General features: G+C 37.8%; 1 protein-coding gene across 8 annotated transcripts in view; it reads right to left on the bottom strand.

Moving 5' to 3' along the window:
* Positions 1-20,362, bottom strand: part of LOC108718845 (cytoplasmic dynein 1 intermediate chain 1) — a 234,933-nt gene that overhangs the window by 83,920 nt on the left and 130,651 nt on the right. For all 8 annotated transcript variants that reach the window (XR_005961759.1, XM_041565902.1, XM_041565903.1 and 5 more), the window contains 2 exons: positions 19,699-19,832; positions 17,920-18,064 (listed from right to left, as the gene is read on the bottom strand). Coding sequence is in view for 7 of the 8 variants with exons in the window: in XM_041565902.1 (XP_041421836.1) it covers positions 17,920-18,064; positions 19,699-19,832 (279 nt within the window). In the remaining variant the exon portion in view is untranslated. The remainder of the gene's footprint in view (positions 1-17,919; positions 18,065-19,698; positions 19,833-20,362) is intronic.

Below are 20,362 nucleotides of genomic sequence, written 5' to 3'. Positions count from 1 at the left end.
AATGCTTTTATAGTTGCCCTTTAAATATCAGAATCAACGTCACGGTAGCTGAGTAACAAGGCAATTATCCCTAAAACGACTTAAGATCAATATCTTGGCTTTGTAGAATGCAAAGGGATAAATAAAGTGTACATGGGTAACTGAAGCCTTCCTGCTTGTTTCTCTGGCAACACAAATCTGAGACAGAAGCCGAATGATACAGAGCACAGAGTCGGACATGGTCGGTGGGGGTGGGTTAGGCACCTGACTTTAGTTTTCGTCTTCGGATTTTTACACAGAAAATGCCTTAATGTTCTTTTCGTGTGGCTGGGCCGGAGCCAGACCTCTGGCTCCAGAGGTAAAGTGCAAAACTCCAAATCCTGTCTGAACAGGCCGCTCCACCCTCTTTCCTCATGTGAGCTTGGCAGCCGGCCCAAGAGCGTGCAGAAAAAGTACATTCATTCATTGCCTCCCTATTGGATGGAGTTCAGCATCAGTACAAGACAAACAGAACATTTACATGAAAAACCAAGGGGTTATTTATCACCCTTTGTTATCACAAATAAACGAAAATTTGTACGCAGACAATGATTGCTTGTTTCTGTTATTGCAACTAATCACAGACTTGTTGCAGCAGCTCTGGCCAACACTATGGGAATAATTCTCATGTACCAAACTGCAAGCGGCAGCTTTTCTGCACCAAAATAATGTGTAATGTCAGATTACAACCGGGAGATTGGGCCTTTTTTTTTCAGCAGCTTTTGGGACAACTCCACCATTCTTTATCATTTTCTTGTCTTTTCTTTTTAATTTGAGCAAGTGTCTTTATAATTTATTCAGTGAAATTATGATTAACAACTCCTCTCGTTAATTAACTATTGAAGTTATTCAGGAATCGAATTTCTCTAATTATTTATTGCACAGCACTTTAGTCCTTTTGCATTACTATTTATTCAGCCAATATGAATTTTTCATGAATTGGTGCTTTAATTGATTCTAGTCATCGCCTTCTATTAGGGCTCTTACTGACGAGCGGTTGTAGCTGCGCAACCCTGCGTTCCGTTTTTCTGTGTTCAGCCGCAGGGGAGCGCAGGAATAGACGCATTACATTTTTTTCAATGGGGCTGTACCAAACGCAGGTTGAGACACAACATGCTGCATTTTTCCTGCGTTCGGCGCCTACACGCGCCTGTGTGAGTACAGCCCCATTGGAAAAAATGTAATGCGTCTATTCCTGCGCTTCCCTGCGGCTGAACACAGAAAAACGGAACGCAGGGGAGAGCAGCTACAACCGCTCGTCAGTAAGAGCCCTTAGTATCATCTGTTTATTATTTCAGGTAATACATTGATATCCATGCTCTGCACTTTAGTTATTTAGATTTCATTACAAGCATTTGCACGTTATAAAACAATTAGATTGATCAAATAGAGATCATTTTTTTTACAAAAAAGAAAAAAAAATGATTTCCCTACTTTCATTTATTATTATCATTACATATGAATAAAGGAGTAAGAGTCGTGAAGTGATAGTAAATTAGGTCAAAATGGGGTACTTTCTCCTTTTTGTTTTCTTAATCATATTTGTGCTGACTTAGGTCAGACCTCTGTTTTGATCCTCGGTTTAAATTAATATAAGGTAACTAAGGTGTCAATTCTTAGCTATTCCGGGAATTGCAGTTGGACATCTCTGATGCAGCACCAAATAATAATATCTGTTATATGCTGACGCTGGGGGCCTAGATCAAGTGTCCATCTGCCCTAAAACAAGCCTTCCTCGGCTCAGTAAAATTGCTACATGCACCAACAATTCTTGTACTTTAAGAAGGGTTAAGCAAGGGAAGTTGGAATGGGTACATGCAAGGAGATGACTGGTGTCTGATATTATTTTCTGTATAGCAACCCCAGGGCAGGTGCCTAGCATAGCATTAAGGGGTCCTATATTTTAAAAAAAATTAAACACTATTTTAGGGAATTTTAATCACACACAGGGGTGCTTCGCCAGTGAGGCGAGTTGAGGATGTCGCCTCAGGCGGCAGCGCCCCACTAGGTACCAGGGGCAGCAAAAATGCTGCTCCTGGTACTTTAAGAGCGAATTTCCAGGGGAGGTGGGGCAGCAGCAACTGCTGCTGTCTCAGGCAGCGGAGGGGCCAGGATCGCCCCTGATCACACAATAACTTTCTCTTAATGAATCAGATTTAATAGAGCTGCTATTTTACGTTTTATAGGAGCTTTAGCTAAAATTTAAATTTTTGACTCTATCTTAGCTAAGCATTCTTATCACTGCCACTGGCAATGCAAGATTCCCTGGAATTTCTAGGCATATCCTAGACCCTGATGAAGTGCCGGGAGAGTTAGGGAACGAAACGCGTAGGTCTCCAACCCACTGCCCATGTTCACTTAGTGTGCACAATAAAGACGCATTTCTATTAAGGTACAAACAAAAAATTCATGGGAATCCTTCGGTGAGCGCCGTACAGCGGGTGAATCATAGTGCAAATAACCTAAATGTTTATCCAGGATCTGTCCTATATAGCAGGACAGATGCACTACAACTTTGCCGCAAACTTGCAAAAAAGAAATTTTTCTAGAGCTAATTAAATCAGTTCCCCACAATAAATACGTTATTTTATATTTTAATATTTTATGCAATATTTGTTTCAGGTTCATTTAAAAATATTTTACTTTGATGGCAATATCCATTAAATGATGCTGCAGGGGGGCCCCAGCTTGTACAGGGCCACATTGAGCCAAGTTCCCAAATCTCTGTAAAATTACCCTAAGAAAACATGGATTTTAAAATAAAATCATATCCATCCACTGTATTATTAATATCTTCTTCCTACAGATTGTGTAAACTTTAATATATGTGTTTTGGCAAAAGTGCAGATCCTGGGGTGTACATATAAGCGTATAACCGTATCGCTTGCAAGACATTCATTGACTCCAGCCAACTTGCCACATGTTTTATAGTAACTCTTGTTTAGTGAGGGAACCCCACTGCTTTTATACAGTGAGCCATACACATGCAATATCCAGCAATATGAAATGAGTGTATTCCTGGGTATATTAAAAACATCTGATTCTGACTCGGGTTGTCTCAACTAATGGGGAAAAAATTAAACTAGGGATGAGATTTCCAAACGATATTCACAGAGCGAACATATTGTGCCCCGGTGCAAATCGACTCACTGCTCAACTTTTCTATTTCTTTTGGTTTACAGTTCCCATCTTCTTTTATCAACTGCCTGTATTTGTTTATGGATGCTGGGATTTATAGTTTAGCAATAAATATGAGAGGATATTAATTACATGAAAGGCCATGCCTTTGCACTTTACACCATACTGTGCATGGTACATGTTGGAGACTTGTGTTCCCTTACTACACAGTATTCCACCATTCCCATAGTTACAGCCCCAAAAAACAAAATGTGTGGGGTGCAATTGAATCTCTACGTACCTGTCACACAGTGGCAGATTTATGACAGTTTAAACTGTTTTTTCACCTTTACTTTTAGAATGATGTAGAGAGTGTTATTTTGAGACAATTTGCATTTGGTTTTCATTTTTTTTTTCATTATTTGTGATTTTTTAAAATAATTTAGCTTTTTATTCAGCAGCTCTCCAGCAATTTCAGCAATCTGGTTGCTAAGGTCCAAATTACCTTAGCAACCATGCTTTGATTTGAATAAGAGACTGGAATAAGAATAGGAGAGGCTTGAAAAGAAAAAGGAGTAATAAAAAGTAGCATTAACAATAAATATTAAGCCTTAAAGAGCATATGAGTTGGAAGAAGAAGGCAAATAACTCAAAAACTAAAAAAAAAAGAAAATATGAAGGCCAATTGAAAAGTTACTAAGAATAAGACATTCTATAAAATGCTAAGGGGTATATTTATCAAAGCGTGAAGAGTGAAGAAAACCACAGTCCGCTAGAATAAAAAACTGCCTCTCTCCATTCATTTCTATGGGATTTTTAAAGGCGTATTTATCAAAGGGTGAAAGTAAGAGTTTACTCTTTGATAAATACACCTTTAAAAATCCAAGTGGAAAGGCTGGTCTGTGATCCTGTAGTCCACAAAAGGCTGTGGGATAAGATAAAAAGTGCTTTTCTAAGTAGAATCGATCAATATTGATATTGGAAGAATGAACAAGCTTTCCAGGGAATGTGATCTTTGCCTTTATAACTTCCAGTAAATTGCTAATTCCTTACTGATCATTAATCTGGCCCACAATGCAATCCAAATAAAATTGTCCCTGTTTAGAATGCTGCTTAAATCTTCCCATTATACTTCAGCAAGTGTATGGTGAGCAGCTGCATTTATGTATATGATGCTACACACTAAGCCCAGTCTAGCTCTATTACATGTATGGGATCTGTTATACAGAATGCTAGGGGTTTTGCAGATAAGGGGTCTTTCTGTAATTTGGATCCTGATACCTTAAGTTACTTAATAAAAATTTAAATTTTAATTAACTCTAATAGGATGGTTTGCCTCCAATAAAGATTAATTATATCTTAGTTAGGATCAAGTACTGTACAATGTACTGTTTTATTACTACAGAGAAAAAGGAAATAATACTTTAAAATCTGAATGATTTGATTATAATGGAGTCTTTGGGAAATGGCCTCCCTGTAAGTCTGAACTTTCTGTATAATTGGGTTCTGGATAACAGATCCCATACTTGTATCTACTTTTGAGTCATAACATAATATAGTAGATTATGTAACGCAGAGAAAGATGGAACATTTCAGGTTTAAGGTGACACACGTCCACGCCCAAACTTTTGAAAACACTACAAAAGCAGTTTTAAGGGTAGAAAACCACCAGCTGGCCGATAAGGTATATACAGAGAGATATATATATATATACATAAAACTGGCAATGCATGGGCTAACATTGGATACCACCCTATAAAAAATTGGTCTGATATTGTACAATCTAGCAACACAAGTAGATTATTCTTTATTTATATAGCACTGTCAAAGTCTACAGAGCATGACAGAGATTATACATCATTAATTTTGCCCCTACCCTAGTTGAGTTTATAATGTAATGTCTGTATCACATTCACTATGGGCAATTTTATCAGGAGCCAATAAATGTTTTTGTAGGAAAACCACACAAACATGGGGAGAACATACTAACTCCTTGATTCCAATGCCCTGGCTGGAATCAAACCTATGGCAGCAGCGCTGACCATTTCACAATGCTTCCATGAGTAGGTGGTGTAGCCTTGTGAAATGCTGGGTTGCCTGATGGACACTGATGAATAAAAGCATTTCCATGGCATAGTCATGGACTGAGGCTATTCCCCAGCTTAATGTGGGAAGGGAACCTAGAGATTTACTAAAAATAAAACAAAAGGGACCTCTGTTGGTCATTTTTTTATTAAAAAAAAAACTTGTTGAATATTTATGTTTTTTTTAAGACAGGAATGACTTTAAACAGACATTGAATTTGTTATCCCAAGAATAAATACTCTGTAAAATGCATATCTTACTAAAGCCATAAACTGTCATTTTAATGGCCATTTATGGGCAGGTTGCTAAGTAAATGTGCATATAAAAGAAAACAAGATGCTATCAAAGTGTGAATACATAAATGAATCTGAATATTTATGCCAACGATGACTAGGGTTAATGCATCCTGTTCTCAAAGCTGCCTCATTTTTGTTTATAGCAAATATTGCATGGAAATGAATCCTCAAGAGCTGAAGCCCATATCATTAGCACCGTGCTGCTCGTTGAACTGTATATACATGTTTATGCCCAGGTAAAGAAAATACACTTTGATAGGAGAGATTTTGATTGATTTTGTGTAGAAATGGGTTTGGATGATTTGCAATACGTTGGGACGGAGGCCCCTAGAATGTAAAGGTTAACTGAGAGTTTCGTATGAGAGCAGAGCTCCCTATGGGACTGATTTTCTCCTGCTTATGAGATCCCGGGGAAGAACTTTCCTGCCTCCCTTACTCTGTGATTTCATGCTATGCGCTTGCCAGTTTTAGCAGGACATTTTTCTCCAGTTAATTGCAAACCTCCTGAGTTCCCAGCATTCCTCATATAAGTTTTATCAAGAGCACTTCTGCATAGGCATTAAACAAGCACTGACTCCATGATTGGCAACAGCTGCCTTGCATTGGTGATTTTATTTTACAAGAAATGCAGCTCAGCTGAGAGATCTATTTTATAATAATGTGGTTTTATTCTGGAGAGCCATAAGTACTATGGGTGTGATATCCATATTTTCATTTTGTCGTTGTCGGAGCCTCTAGGGTTGGACAGGAGGCACAGAACAGCCAATTAGGGTTTTGGGAGAGTTCCAGAGGTTTCATGAGCCTGAAAAAATTGAAACGTAAACCAGATTTGCTTAGAGCAGAACTGACTGGCTCATGTGGGTGCCATCTTAATAAGCCCTCTATGCATTGTTACAATGCCGTCAAGCCTGCCCTTTAACATGGTATACTTTTAAGGAAAAGGGCTGAGCAGGCATGGTGTGCTGAAATCTTTGTATTTCATCATCATTGGGGGGCCGATTCACTAAGGGTCGAATATCGAGGGTTAATTAACCCTCGATATTCGACTAGGAATTAAAATCCTTCGACTTCGAATATCTTAGTCGAAGGATTTAGCGCAGATAGTTTGATCGAACGATCGAAGGATAATTCCTTAGATTGAACGATAAAATCCTTCGAATTGAACGATTCGACGGATTTTAATCCAACGATCGAAGGAATATCCTTCGATCAAAAAAAGTTAGGCAAGCCTATGGGGACCTTCCACATAGGCTAACATTGACTTCGGTAGCTTTTAGATGGCGAACTAGGGGGTTGAAGTTTTTTTTAAAGAGACAGTACTTCGACTATAGAATGGTCGAATAGTCGAACGATTTTTACTACGAATCCTTTGATTCGAAGTCGTAGTCGAAGGTCGAAGTAGCCCATTCGATGGTCGAAGTAGCCCAAAAAAAACTTCGAAATTCGACGTTTTTTACCTTTGAATCCTTCACTCGAAGTTAGTGAATCGGCCCCTAGGTGTATCCCATGCAGCACTGCCATGAAAAGAACAGGACTAAAGGAATACAAACTGTGTGGAAGCTCAACTTTACTTCTCAATGGTTGGAAGAATTTTACACGCATGTTTTATGCCATTTAATAGTAAGGTGACAATTGGGGCTCATTTATAAACACTGGGCACATTTACACCTGGATAGTAACCCATAGCAACCAGGCAGCTGCAGGTGGAATACTGAAAGCAATCATCTGATTGGTTGTCATGGGTTGCTGCCCAGGCAGAAATTTGCCCTGTGTTTATAAATGACCCCCAGTGAGATTCTGGATAATCGCATAGACATTGGTGTGTGGCTCTGTTCTTGAATCAAAAGTCAAAAAAAGAAAAAGAAAAAAAGAACTAGAATAATATTAATGATATCGTTTGTAAGGTGGTCTCAGATGAACCCCCATTCCAAGGGTTTGCCAGTCAATTTTGTAGTATATAGGAAATTCAAATATTGAGAGTGTCTATCCAATAGTAAAGGAGTTGCCAAAGTATTTATAAAATTAAAAAAACTTTATTAGGACATGCATACGCCTAACGCGTTTCGTGCCTACAGTGGGCACTTACTCATAGGCATGAAACGTGTTAGGCTTATGCATGTCCTAATAAAGTCTTTTTAATTTTATAAATACTTTGGCTACTCCTCTACTATTGGATGGTCTCTCCCCATATTTGAATTTCTAGTGATATTGTGGCCCCATTTTTAAATCTTCATAGTTACATATTTCATTTTGGTTCAACCGTTCCAAATGACTGCCAGTGCATAAATATACACATATTATGGATGCACCAAATTTAGGATTTGGCCGAATCCGAGTGCCTGGGTGAACTGAATCAGAATTCCGAAAAATCATGTGATTTTTCATCACATAAACAAGGAAGTCAAAATTTTTTTACTGCGCACACAGTGCACAGTTCTCTTTCTGCCTTGTTTAGCTAATTAATATATGCAAATTAAGGTTCAGGTTCGGTTCAGGATTCGGTTTGGGATCCGGTTCGGGATTCAGCCGAATACTAAAATAGTGAATATTGTGCATCCCTTACACATACACATACAGACCTATTAATATACTCACATATGTATTTATATATAACTAACTGTAGATCTTGACATCACTATAGCCATAGATATTGTGTTATTGTACTATTAAAGGCATTAATAGAATCTACCATAGCATTACTGTCGCTGCCATCCCTATTACATATACTAGGTTACATTTTTATTAGGAGCTAATTAACCTGCCTGAATTTTTTTTGAGTGTGGAAACCCATGGAGGCACAGGGAGAACATATGAACTCCTTGCAGATGGTGCCTTGGCCAAAAGCAAACCTAGGACTCCAAATACCATTGTGCCATCACTATTGTTCTGCCAGCTACTCTCTTTTTTAAATATATTTCTATTTATTGGCTGTCAACAAATATGAGCACAGTTTGAGCACAGTACATTTTAAATTAGAAGCAGCCATTTATTAAGCCACACTCTGACACTCCAAGTGTTTGAAACATTTCTAAATAGAGTGTCATCCTAGTCAGTCTGTGGCTTAATAAATGTCTAATTGCCTTAAAATAAATGAGTGCCATTCCTAACTTCAACCTTGTTGAGTTGCATAGTGATGCCTGACGGGCGTCCAACAACACGAGTACAAGCAAGGGGTAGTTTCCCACAAGTTAATGGGGTGGCAAAAAGCCACTCCTCGTAACTTTAAGAGCTGAATTTCCAGTTATTAAACCAGAAATTCAGATTTTCTAGTGCAGAGAGTGCAATTTATTATATTTATTTATTATAATTTATGTGCTAGCGATGCGGTTACCCCTGCACCCCCTATTGAAAAGCAAGTGCAGGGGGCGGCATTGCAAAAGCCACCTCAGGTGCTTACGGTCTAGATGTGGTGTGATGGGGAATCTGACCCTTTTGCTTCGCCAAAAATGTGCGAAAATTCGCATTGAGGTTTATGGGCGACAATTTTTTTGTTGCAAGACAATTTTTTTCACCCATTGGAGTCTATGGACATAATTTTGCAGCAAAACTCTGCGAAAATGTTCGCTCATCACTCAATCTTCCCTGAGCACAAGCAGCACAGAAAACTAAGCAGGAGAAGGTGTTTAGGTGAGAACACATTCACAAGTAAATTTGAGCACAATTACATCATTTTGGAAGAATGCACAAGTGACATCAGCCAAGTAATTTGATGTAAAGGGTACAAGCATACAACCCAGAAATATTAATGGTCAGTGGGGCATTTATCCAAAGTAAGCTCAGCTAATGTCAGTGCACACAAGACAGCCCTTGCATACACCTGTGGTGAGCATTCATTAGGTGGAAGAGGTTCTCACAGTATCGTTTTCAATATATTTATATTTAGTGTAATTCAATACTAAATTGAATTCTGATTTAGGGCCATGGAGTTCATCTGAGAATTCGGGTTTCCTCCCACACTCCAAAAATAGAGGCTCCTGATAAAACTGAGCCTTTTGTGTGTGAATGCGATAAGAACTTTAGACTGTAAGCTCCACTAGGGAAGAGATGGTCCTAGAGGAACGTTGTTTTGTTTCACTGTGTACTGTACAAACGTATATGAATGAAATGACAATAAAAATATGAATGAAATGACAATAAACTCACTCTTGACTCTCTCTTGATGAGATTGAACAGTCTGTTTTTTTGGCTTGGCATTAAGTGACAGGACTGCTTGTCACCACCACACGTGCTTTACAGAATGGAGTTGCTGATACTCTTTGCATAAAGTCATTTATAATAGAATATGTGGTAGAAAAAATGACAAAATTATTGTACATACTGTACCCAGAATTATCTTGCTTAATGAATATCTCTTCAGGATTTCCCTAATGAGAGGCTGTTCAAAAATGAACTGAGCACTATGTTCTCATTAAGTGTCCCTAAAACTTTGCTGACAAACAGCCCTCTAGTTAGAAGAAAAAATAATTTAATTAAGGCAGAATATTGTACCCTCCTATGGATTCTTTTTTATCATTTGCTAACTGTAACAAAAATGCTAGCTACTGTACTCCTAAATATTTCACCACCATATATAGTATATATATATATATATATATATATATATATATATATATATATATATATATATATATATATACTCTCAATTTGGAATAAAGCATTCCCAGGCCAGCACTTCCCTTAGTAAATCAAGTGATTTTATTTATCACACATCACAGTGCTCAATGTGTGAAAAATAAAATCACTTGATTTACTAAGGGAAGTGCTGGCCTGGGAATGCTTTATTCCAAATTGAGAGTATGTGATTGATGTTTGGCCGTGCACCCCTGCAATTGCGTTGTTGGAGTTCGGATACTGAAGATATACCATTTTCATTATAATGAGCTGTTATATTTGCACCAGTATGGGAATATTTTAATGCTCTGATTGGCTACAAGTTGGTCCAGCCATGGACATCCCAAACTTCTGTCTGATGTCCATAACAACCTGGGAAATAGCTATGCTGCAAGATATTTACAGCGGCAACCCTTCAGATGCTTTCAAATAAAATAAAGGGGATCTAAACCCCAAAAGTATTGATGTAAACTGATTTAGAGTGCTTCTAAGAGCACCTTTGTGTTTTACTTTCTTTTTTTATGGTTTCTGAAATATTAGCATTTTTATATTTATAATAACAGCCAATTAAGTAAAAAGCCTGGTTTTAGCAGTCTGAAGCTGGTAATATATCTGAAACTGCTAAAATAGAAAATTAATGTAAATGTGCAAAGAACAAGTTTGCATTTTTTAGCTTTAGATTTTCTTTAATTGATTTCCATGCCTTATGGTTCCAATGATACAAGGCACTTTCATATAATACAATCATTTTGCTATTCATCTTAATAGGAAATAGGAATAATGTTGAAGAAAACGATGGCACTGACCTTTTTCAGAAAAAAATATTTTGCTTCAGTAACAACCTTAAATTAATGTTCATGATTAAACTTCTTAATAAAAGCAGAAGATAGAGATTACAGGAATGACACTACTATTTTTTCGTGTGCTTGGGGAAATAATTATCGAACCTTTTGTGCCTACAAATAACATATTAGTACAATTTTGAATTGGCTGCATGCTTCTAGCAGTGAACAGAAATATCTTCACTATGCTAATGAGGACAGCGTGTATTGTTATGTCCTGTCACTTTAGTACATTAGTATGTGGCAATAATTGCAATGCCATTGGAAATCTCCACACTGTGTGTAACAATAAAGCCGGATTGATATTAAAACAGTGGTATTCCCTCCGTTGAATGGCCGGCGCTGCTAGCGAGGAACTATTTGCGTGAAGATTGGTGTATATGGGGCTAATACCCGAAGTCTCGCGATAGCTGCGACCAGGAAGGGATCGCTGAATGCCGAGGTGAGCTCCGCCATAACCGCTTCTCCAATCTAATTATTGCATTGGAAATCTTAGCCTGGTATTCTCTTAATATTGCTGCATATACAGATGCCAGTATGTTCATATATAAAAAATAAAATGTCTGAAGGAGTTTGAAAACGTTACAAAGAGTCTATCTGTCATTTATCTCTTCATTTTTATGCTTCAAAAGTCTAATGTGATATATCAGTTTCTCCTCTGTTGTGTTAAAAAAGCTTCCTTGTGACTATTACTGACTACTTTGCCCCTTCAGCCAGATGTAACTTTCATTTATACTAGTTTTTAAGAGACAACTTGCTCCCCAGTAATCAGGAACTATGTCTTAGGTTCTATTTATTTGTCCCTTCCTTGCCTGACAGACAGAAGGGTGCAAAACATCATGTTTTTTCACTTTTCATGCTGCCTTCTGGTTTTCCTAACATTTTTAGCATGTGAGCCACAGTTAAATATAAAAAGAATTGGGTAGTAACACAAGCATGCAAAATGTACCAGGGGTGCCAAGTACTGTTTGTGATTGACTTTTGGTAGCCCCCTATGTGGACTGGCAGCCTACAGGAGGCTCTGTTTGGCAGTACACGTGTTTTTTTGCAACTAAAGCTTGACTTCAAGCCAGGAATTCAAAAAAAAGCATCTGCTTTGAGGTCACTTGGAGCAACATCCAACAGGTTGGTGATTAACATGTTGCTGATGAGGCCCTGGTTGAGGATCACTGCTAGAGGGTGCATCTCTTTGTGCTTCAGACTGGTTGAGCTTGCATACCAGGCTCTGCTGTGATTCAAGCCAGGGACCTTTGAGTTTCTGGTTCTGTGCCTTAACCATTGGGCCAAGTGAGCAGCTTGATTGGTGGTTTGGGGGTCAGCCAATGAGGGCTGACCCTGCACTATTTAAAGCCAGTCCTCCTCACACTCCTTGTTTGAGCATTACCTACAAAAGCACTGTGGCATCACCCCTAGCTAAGATTTCTGCTCTAGCCACCTTCCTTATTCTACCTTGTCTTGTCTGAACACTTCTCTGCCTTGTCCTGCCTTACCCTGAACCTTGCTTTGTTACCTTGCCTTGTTCTGATCCTGTCTTGCTTTAAACCTTGCCTTGCCTGTTCCTACTCCTGCTTTGACCTTGATCTTGCCTTGCTTTAACCTTGCCTTGACCTTGCCCTGCCTTGTCTTCCTTGCAGTTCTGAACCTTGCTCTGTTCCTCGCTCCAATCCTGACCTTGCATTGTCCTGCCTTGACCTTACCTTGCACCTTGCCCTATCTTTTTTTCTCCCATCTGTATCTTGTCTGCCTAGCCTTATCCTCCTGCTATGCAGTCCTCCAATTCCTGATCTACGCTCGCACCGTCCTGTCCTAATCCAGTCTGTTTCTGTCAACGTCTACTCCATCCTGATCCAACCCAGTCTGCTTCTGTTCTGACTTCGCCATCGTCATCTTGTCCAGTCTGACTTATTACCCTCTTCATCCGGTCCAGTTCTGATTCTACGTCATCATCACCCTGTTCCTGTCCTGCCATTCAGTTCCTTGTGTGCACAGCCAGTCCCTGCCTAAAGGACTCACCCTTGCCTCCACAGCACCCCCTCCATTTGGCGTTTTACTTTACTTTAAGGTTCCCTTGTGTCAGAGAGCAATGTGCTCTGCATCTTGCACCAGATTTACAGTCCAACAGAGAGTGCAACTTATTGCTTGTTTTGGATAAACCAGTGATTTTTTCCTATGCGTGGAGCCAGATTATGATACACATGAGTGCATGCTCTTTTCAGTGCTTCTGCTACTTGTAGTATTATACAACTGATTCCAAAGTATTTCCCAAATGCCACTAACTTGGCAAACCAAGAGCATATGAAGAAGGGGGTTACCCCGAAATGTTTGTTAGATCTCAAATAAAGTTACATGTTGTTTGCATGTTACTGTGCGTGCTATTTGGGAAATAATTTGGATTTACAAGGATATTTTTGCCTGTCTATATTTTCACCCTCATTTAATTTATTTTTCTGTCTAATGTTAACCCCTGCCAAAATGGTAACTGCCATGGAAATACAATGTAAATATTTTATGGAGAATGTTAAATAGCATATTTGGAATACCTAAGACAGCAGCAAGCAGAATTCTATGTAACTGTGCGTTCAGAATGAAAAGTAATAACAGATATCGCTCAGCTGCCTCTCTTTTTCATTAACAATAATAAATTAACTTTGGTGGATCCAGCCTTTTTCAGAAACACAAAAAAAATGTCTTGGGTTGATTTAAACCATATTCTCTTTCTGTTCTTCATTTGTAGAACTCCTTCCAAGTCAACATTTGCCAAGCAGTGTTTCCGTGCATGTGTAAAACCAAGCTCAAAGAACATCTCCTAAATGCAGCATTACAATAAACTTAATTGTTACAGTTCTGTGTAGCACAGCCATGGACTGCACTTACCCCTTCCTGAATGTCACTATATCTAATAAAAACGTCTTCTTTTCCTCATCTTAGCCCTGTCTATTGCAATTACATTTGGGTTCTCTTTTATGCTACCATTCTAGAATTCCAATCCCCTGCACACCTTTGTAGCGCCATAAAAATAAATATACATTTTTATAAAAAATGACTTAGCAAATTAATTTGCTTCAAGCTGTGTTATTTTCAAATGGTAACATTATTCCAGCACAGCTGGCAAAGACATTGATGTGGACACTGAGGGGGTTATTTACTAAACTCCAAATTTATCTCATTATTTTATTAAAATACTCCCATGCCTGATTTGACGTTATTTAACAATTAAAAAACTCAAATTAATTTGATCGGGAAAAAAACTGATAAAATCCATCGAAAACTCATCATAATCATCCAATTTTTTGGTCTTTTTTTCCAAATTGTTAATTTTTTCGGGTTTTTTGCATTATCGGGCTAAACTCAGTACAAGCCACGGTATCTTGATATTGGGATAGGTGCCTCTCCAACAAACTTATACAGGACCTCGACAGGTCTGAGATGGCGGATTTTCGAATTTAAATCTCAAAAAATGTAAGGTTTTTTTCCATTAAAAATGTTAGTTTTTGCCACAAAAAGGCAAACCAGATATATTTGTGGTTTAGTAAATAACCCCCTGAATGTCAAGAGAACTATTGAGACATGGAACATACATGCTACTCACAAGATGCTGTTGGGTCTTTACCTAATAGTTCCTAATCGGTGAGACAGAGCCTAATCAAAGAGGTTAACATGAAGGCCAGAACTAGCGAAAAACATATCTGCAACAGCATCTCCAACTCCAAGAAAAGGAAGTGTTCACTTGAGTCCATTTTGCATCCCATTAATATATTCAGATGATGTTGGAGTCATGTGCCAAAAATATTTTGTACTTCCTATAAAAGAGGCTACACCGAATAGGAAAGGCAAATAGTCAACAGTATGTGTTAGCCTTCTTATCATTATTATTATTATTATTATTATTATTATTATTAATAATAATAATAATAAGAGTAGTAGTAACATGTATTTTGCCAATATATTCCCCAGCACTGAATAAGAGGTGGGTGTATAAATTGAAATGCAGATTATTACATACAATTATTGTTAGATACATGAGGTAAAGAGGGCCCTGCTAAATAGGTCTTACATTCTAAAAGAATCAAAGGTATGAAACTATCCAGTGTAAACAAATAAAGGCATTCATTAAAGGTATTTGCATCTAAAGCCAATCCTTTCACTTCCACATGGTTGCATTGTGTGACACTGTTTCTGTACCACCTCCCCTTGTCAATAGTGTTCAGTTTGTCTACTGATGCAGGGGAACCCACAAAAAGGGGGGTAGCTCCAAAGTTTCCATAGAGGTTATGTCAATTGACATTAATTGTGCCTAAAGAATCAGACGGAGACATTATTTTGACACCAAAATGCCATCTGAACACCAAAGATTTTTGGCACAATTGTGCATAGTTTGCATGTGCTTTAAGGCATAGGCCACAATTGTGTCCAAATCATTGCTTCCTCTTGGTCATAGTTATGGTTGTGGTCATGGCTGAATCCTTAGGTTTTGTAAAATGTGTACTGTATAGTGATTGGAGTATAATACCAGAAAGCCAAGAACCGGTTAGAATTAAACAGAACGTCTCAGAACATCAACGATATTTGCTATAAAGAGCATAATCCTTTCAGGTAGTTTTTAATTAGGGTGATTGGTGTCAACTGTTTTCACTCATCTTATTGAATCCATATGGATGCATGAAGGTGTTTGTCTGTGTGTGGCCCCCAGTCAGTGATCAGATAATCATATTATATATTCTCTACCATATTTGCCTGCAACCTGTGTAGCTCTTCCATAACTCTTTCACATAATACTGCTGAGAAGTTGAGATCAATTATATATATTTTTTTCCCCTCAATAATTACTGTGTGCATAATAAGGGATGTGACTGTAGTCTTGAGTTTCCATGGGTATGTAAGATTAATGCAATTGTCTACAATAGAAATGTAATGAGGCCTATGTTTCTTTAGTTCATTTTCCCCAGTTAAAAAAATTAGCCGAAGCCTTTGGAAAACTGACTCCTTTAACTTGGCTTTATTTGCCTTGCCACCTGTTGCAGATTATCGAATAATCCTTAAGGCATATACATATAAAGTAAATTGTCCAGAATTTTTATTAGAGCAGAATTGCATCCACACATTCACATAAACCTTCAGTGACGCTCACATGGAACACAGAATGCTTGGATGTCCTTTTCATATAATGGTAGTGTTCCAAACTGGGGATCGTTTAATGATGTCAGGAAGGTTGCACAGTTTACTCATATGATGCTCTGTTATCAATTAAAGCTTCGATTTCCTTTATAAAAGCAAAGTGTGTCTGCATTTTATATGAATGTTGTTGGTTTTATGTCTTCGTTGTCTTTTTGTAGACGTTTATTTACTATAGCAGCCCTGTTTGCTTGAGATCTTGTGGGGTATACTGGGTGTGTCTAGTTTAGTACATGATAAGTTACTGGGCTCACAGCACATTACTGGATCCAGAAGCCTTTTCTAAATAAATACCTAATGGTATGTATACGGTTGCCAAGTTTCTGTTATGTTCCCCATATTTCAAATCTGGAAAATTCACATGTGTATTTTTTGTAGTGAAATATAACAGATGTTACTATTGTAAATAGGGATGTAGCGAACCGCCGAGTATGTGTTCGCGAACGCCGTTCGCGAACACCGGTAAAAAATGCGAACAGTTCGCGAACTGTTCGCGAACTTCGAACATCCGAAAATCGTTCGATTCGAACGATCGAAGGATTTTAATCGTTCGATCGAACGATTTTCGTTCGAATCGAACGAAAATCGTTCGATTTTAGCGATCGAATGGTCGAACGATTTTGACGCGAACGCCTATTGGCGAACGTCGCGCGACGTTCGCGAACTTACGGCGGACGCGAACAACTAGTTCGCCGGCGAACAGTTCGCTACATCCCTAATTGTAAAAGCACATCTTATGGCAATGACATTAGGGTAAATTAAAGAAATAAAATATGAAAGAAATTTTATGTATCTATAAATTGCTATTTAAAAGGGCAGCATCACCCATTGAATCTATAAATCATATTGAACCCATTGCAATTTAAAAAAGGTCTCTAGGCCACAGAGACGTCTGTGACACACCGACTATTTTAAACTTCAAATTAAATGATTCTTAACTGGACAAATATCCGTGGAATTCTCCATGATTTCATCAAACATTCTTGCAGCTTAAAAACACCATCACTGGGAATTGCATTCTCTATTGTATAAAGAAAGTATCATCCAAGAGAACACATTTTTGCTCTCCAGATATCCAATCTGCCATCACTTTTGTGCTTGAAAATGAAACCAATGCAGTAGGGCATGACTAGGCTAACTGCAGTTCACCATCTGCAATTAAACTACGTAGCCAGTTATTACTGTTATGAACTCTGCCTCTGAAAATATACGTACTCATTTACAAAGTGCCGAATATGATTCCCCCAAAGTTGCCTATAACTATAGATTTTCAAAATAAAATGAAATTACTTTTGTGACAAAAAAAAAACTTTCATAGAAAAAACAGGAAACCAGTAGTTTTGTTTTGGTATAATTCTTCCAACATACTCATGAAAGGCACTTTGGAATAAATATTATTCGAAATCGCATACAGGCTATATATCTATTATCCAGAATGCTCGGGACCTAGGTTTTTCCGGATAACAGATGTCTCCGTAATTTGTATCTTCATACCTTAAGTCTACTAGAAAAATCATTTAAACATTAAATTTAAATTAAATTATTAAATTAAATAAACCCAATAGGCTGGCTTTGCCTCCAATAAAGATTAATTCTATCTTGGGATTAAGTACAAGGTACTGTTTTATTATTACAGAGAAAAAGGAATTTCTTTTTTAAAATTTGGATAAAATGGAGTCTATAGGAGACAGCCTTTACATAATTCGGAGCTTTCTGGATAATGGGTTTCCAGATAACGGATCTCATACCTGTATAACTAATAAAGATTAAATACACACCTTTGTTGTCCAGAGTTTGACTGTCCAGTCAAATGAGGATGTAAGGAAAAGATGGGAGAAGTCTATAGGTCCCACTGCATTGTGGCAATTGATTCCGGTGACAGGCCCCTGGTGACCATCAAAGACTTCACTGATGCCGGCTTTGCTGCATAAACATAAAGAATACTGTATGCTAGTAACAACTATATCCTTGTCTTGTGCTTTCTCGGTTTGTCGTTCTTATCTACCCATCTAGTCTTTTATTTATTTCAGTTAAAACAATCCTATCAATCATATAGGACTTATTTATCCCTTATTTAATTCATTATGATATCTTACTGATCACTGGTCCTGTCCATTTCTTGCTTCTCTCCTAACCTTTATTTTTATGGCGAAGCGAATGAAACCATTGATCACTGTACAATTCAGTTATAGGGGACCTGTCACCCAGACATAAAAAGCTGTATAATAAAAGTACTTTTTTAAATTAAACATGATTTTTTTTTTTATTAAAACATCAATACTAGTAATGGGCAAATTTATCCACCAGACATGGATTCGCTGCAACAAAAAAATTGTGTCAAAATTGTCGCTCGTCAAAATGAATCGGACACCCATTGACTTTAATGAATTAGGTCAAAAGAGTCTCGCATATAAAAATTGTCTCGTGTTAAAATTGCCGCTCGTCAAAATAATTGTGACGCCCGTCAAAATAATTTTGACGCCCATTGACTTGAATACGTTTTGCAAATTTTTTGCTGTTTCGTGAATTTTTCAGGAGCATCGCAAATTTTTCGGCGAAGCAAAATGGGACAGATTCGCCCATCACTAATCAATACCTGTTATAAACTCATTTAAAAGTCTCAGCAGTCAATCATATATTGTCTGCCCCTCCTCTATGCCTTTGGTAATTACATTCACTTTCCATTCTGCACTTCCTAGATGTCACTGCAGTCCTCACATTCCCCTCCCTTTTCACCATCTAATTGTGTAGCAAGTACATGTTCAGGGGTATCAGGCGCCCCATTCTGGTGTAAAAGCAAGATTTTGGCATGGTGCAAAGCTTGTCTTACTAACAGTGTCCACAAAAATGGCACATGCCTGCTTGAGGTAATTGTGAATTCCAAGACTAAGAAAGACAAGATTGAAATAATATATATAGTGTGAGGAATGCTTTTTTTGCTTGACTAACATCACAAAATAGGATTTGGAATTATTTTTTAGCATGAGGTCCCCTTTAACACTGAATCAAGTCCTGTGGTTTCTGTTGACTTGAAGACAGTCATCGATAGCTGGAATGCAAAGGGTCTGAGAAGTCCAAAGGCTGCAGTTTACTGTATTACGGATGTAGGAAGTTGTGGCACTAGACATTTGTGCACTGTACTTTCACATCTGTCTAGTCTTTATATACCTGTTATACCATTTGCCCAGTCGGTTATATGTTAAATAGATACATAATATAATACATAATACCCTTCAATACTGCAGCAAAAGTAATATCCAATCATGCAACAGTAAAATGAATCATAAACTTGCCACAAGCAGCAAAGACATTTGCGAATAAATGAAGTGCATATCTCCATGGGACAGTATTACACACTGCAAGATTATTGCTGCCTAGATGAGGACGCCAATCTCAAAAAGATTCCAGCATGCAATAGAATACTTGTGCATGTAAGGACTTTGTAAAATTTAACATTTCAATTGAAAAATAAATGGCTAGTGGCATTTTTTGGAAAAGGTTATCCTTGGTACTTAGCATAACCTGAATGTCCTGGGTGTAAGTTTAAAATGTATTACCTTCCATGTCTGCAGGCTGTATAAACTGTGCCTTCCTCACTTCCAACAACAAAATTGTTAACATCTCCAGTTGGAAAAGCCATCCCAGTCACAGCTACAGGTTTGGATTTATTGTAGACAAGTTCCATGCTTTCCTGCAATACAAAAGCTGCAATTTTGAACAACTTAAAATAAATACACCAAGAACAACATAACATTTTTTGAGGACTTTAAAAAGCATACTCTATTGCAGTTTTCCCCAACCAGTGGCTCATGTACCACATGTTGCTCCCCAACCCCTTGGATGTTGTTCACTGCCCCTGGGGTTTGGGTTCACCATAAATGACAGGCTCACAGGTATAAAAGGTCGGGGACCCCCTGCTTTAGAGTATCAAGAGTACTCAAATGAGTACTCATATATATATATATATATATATATATATATATACCGAAAAAGGCTCACACCGAAAAAGGCTCACACTCACACTTTGAGAAAGGCTATAGTGCTTGCCGAAATGTTAGTTGTATTTTGCATAGAGAAAGTGGCAGGAATTACAAACATAGAAAAACATTTTTGTTACATTTTGATTACAACATACATTTCCATACTATTCCATAAAAATATACCTCTGAAACAGCTGAATAACATGTAAGTCTTTAAGATAGAATCATAGAAAAATTTTAA

This window comes from Xenopus laevis, chromosome 6L (genome assembly GCF_017654675.1).
Source record: "Xenopus laevis strain J_2021 chromosome 6L, Xenopus_laevis_v10.1, whole genome shotgun sequence".
NCBI lineage: Eukaryota > Metazoa > Chordata > Amphibia > Anura > Pipidae > Xenopus > Xenopus laevis.
Note: the sequence above shows the minus strand (reverse complement) of the source record. Positions and strands in the feature narration are given on the sequence as shown.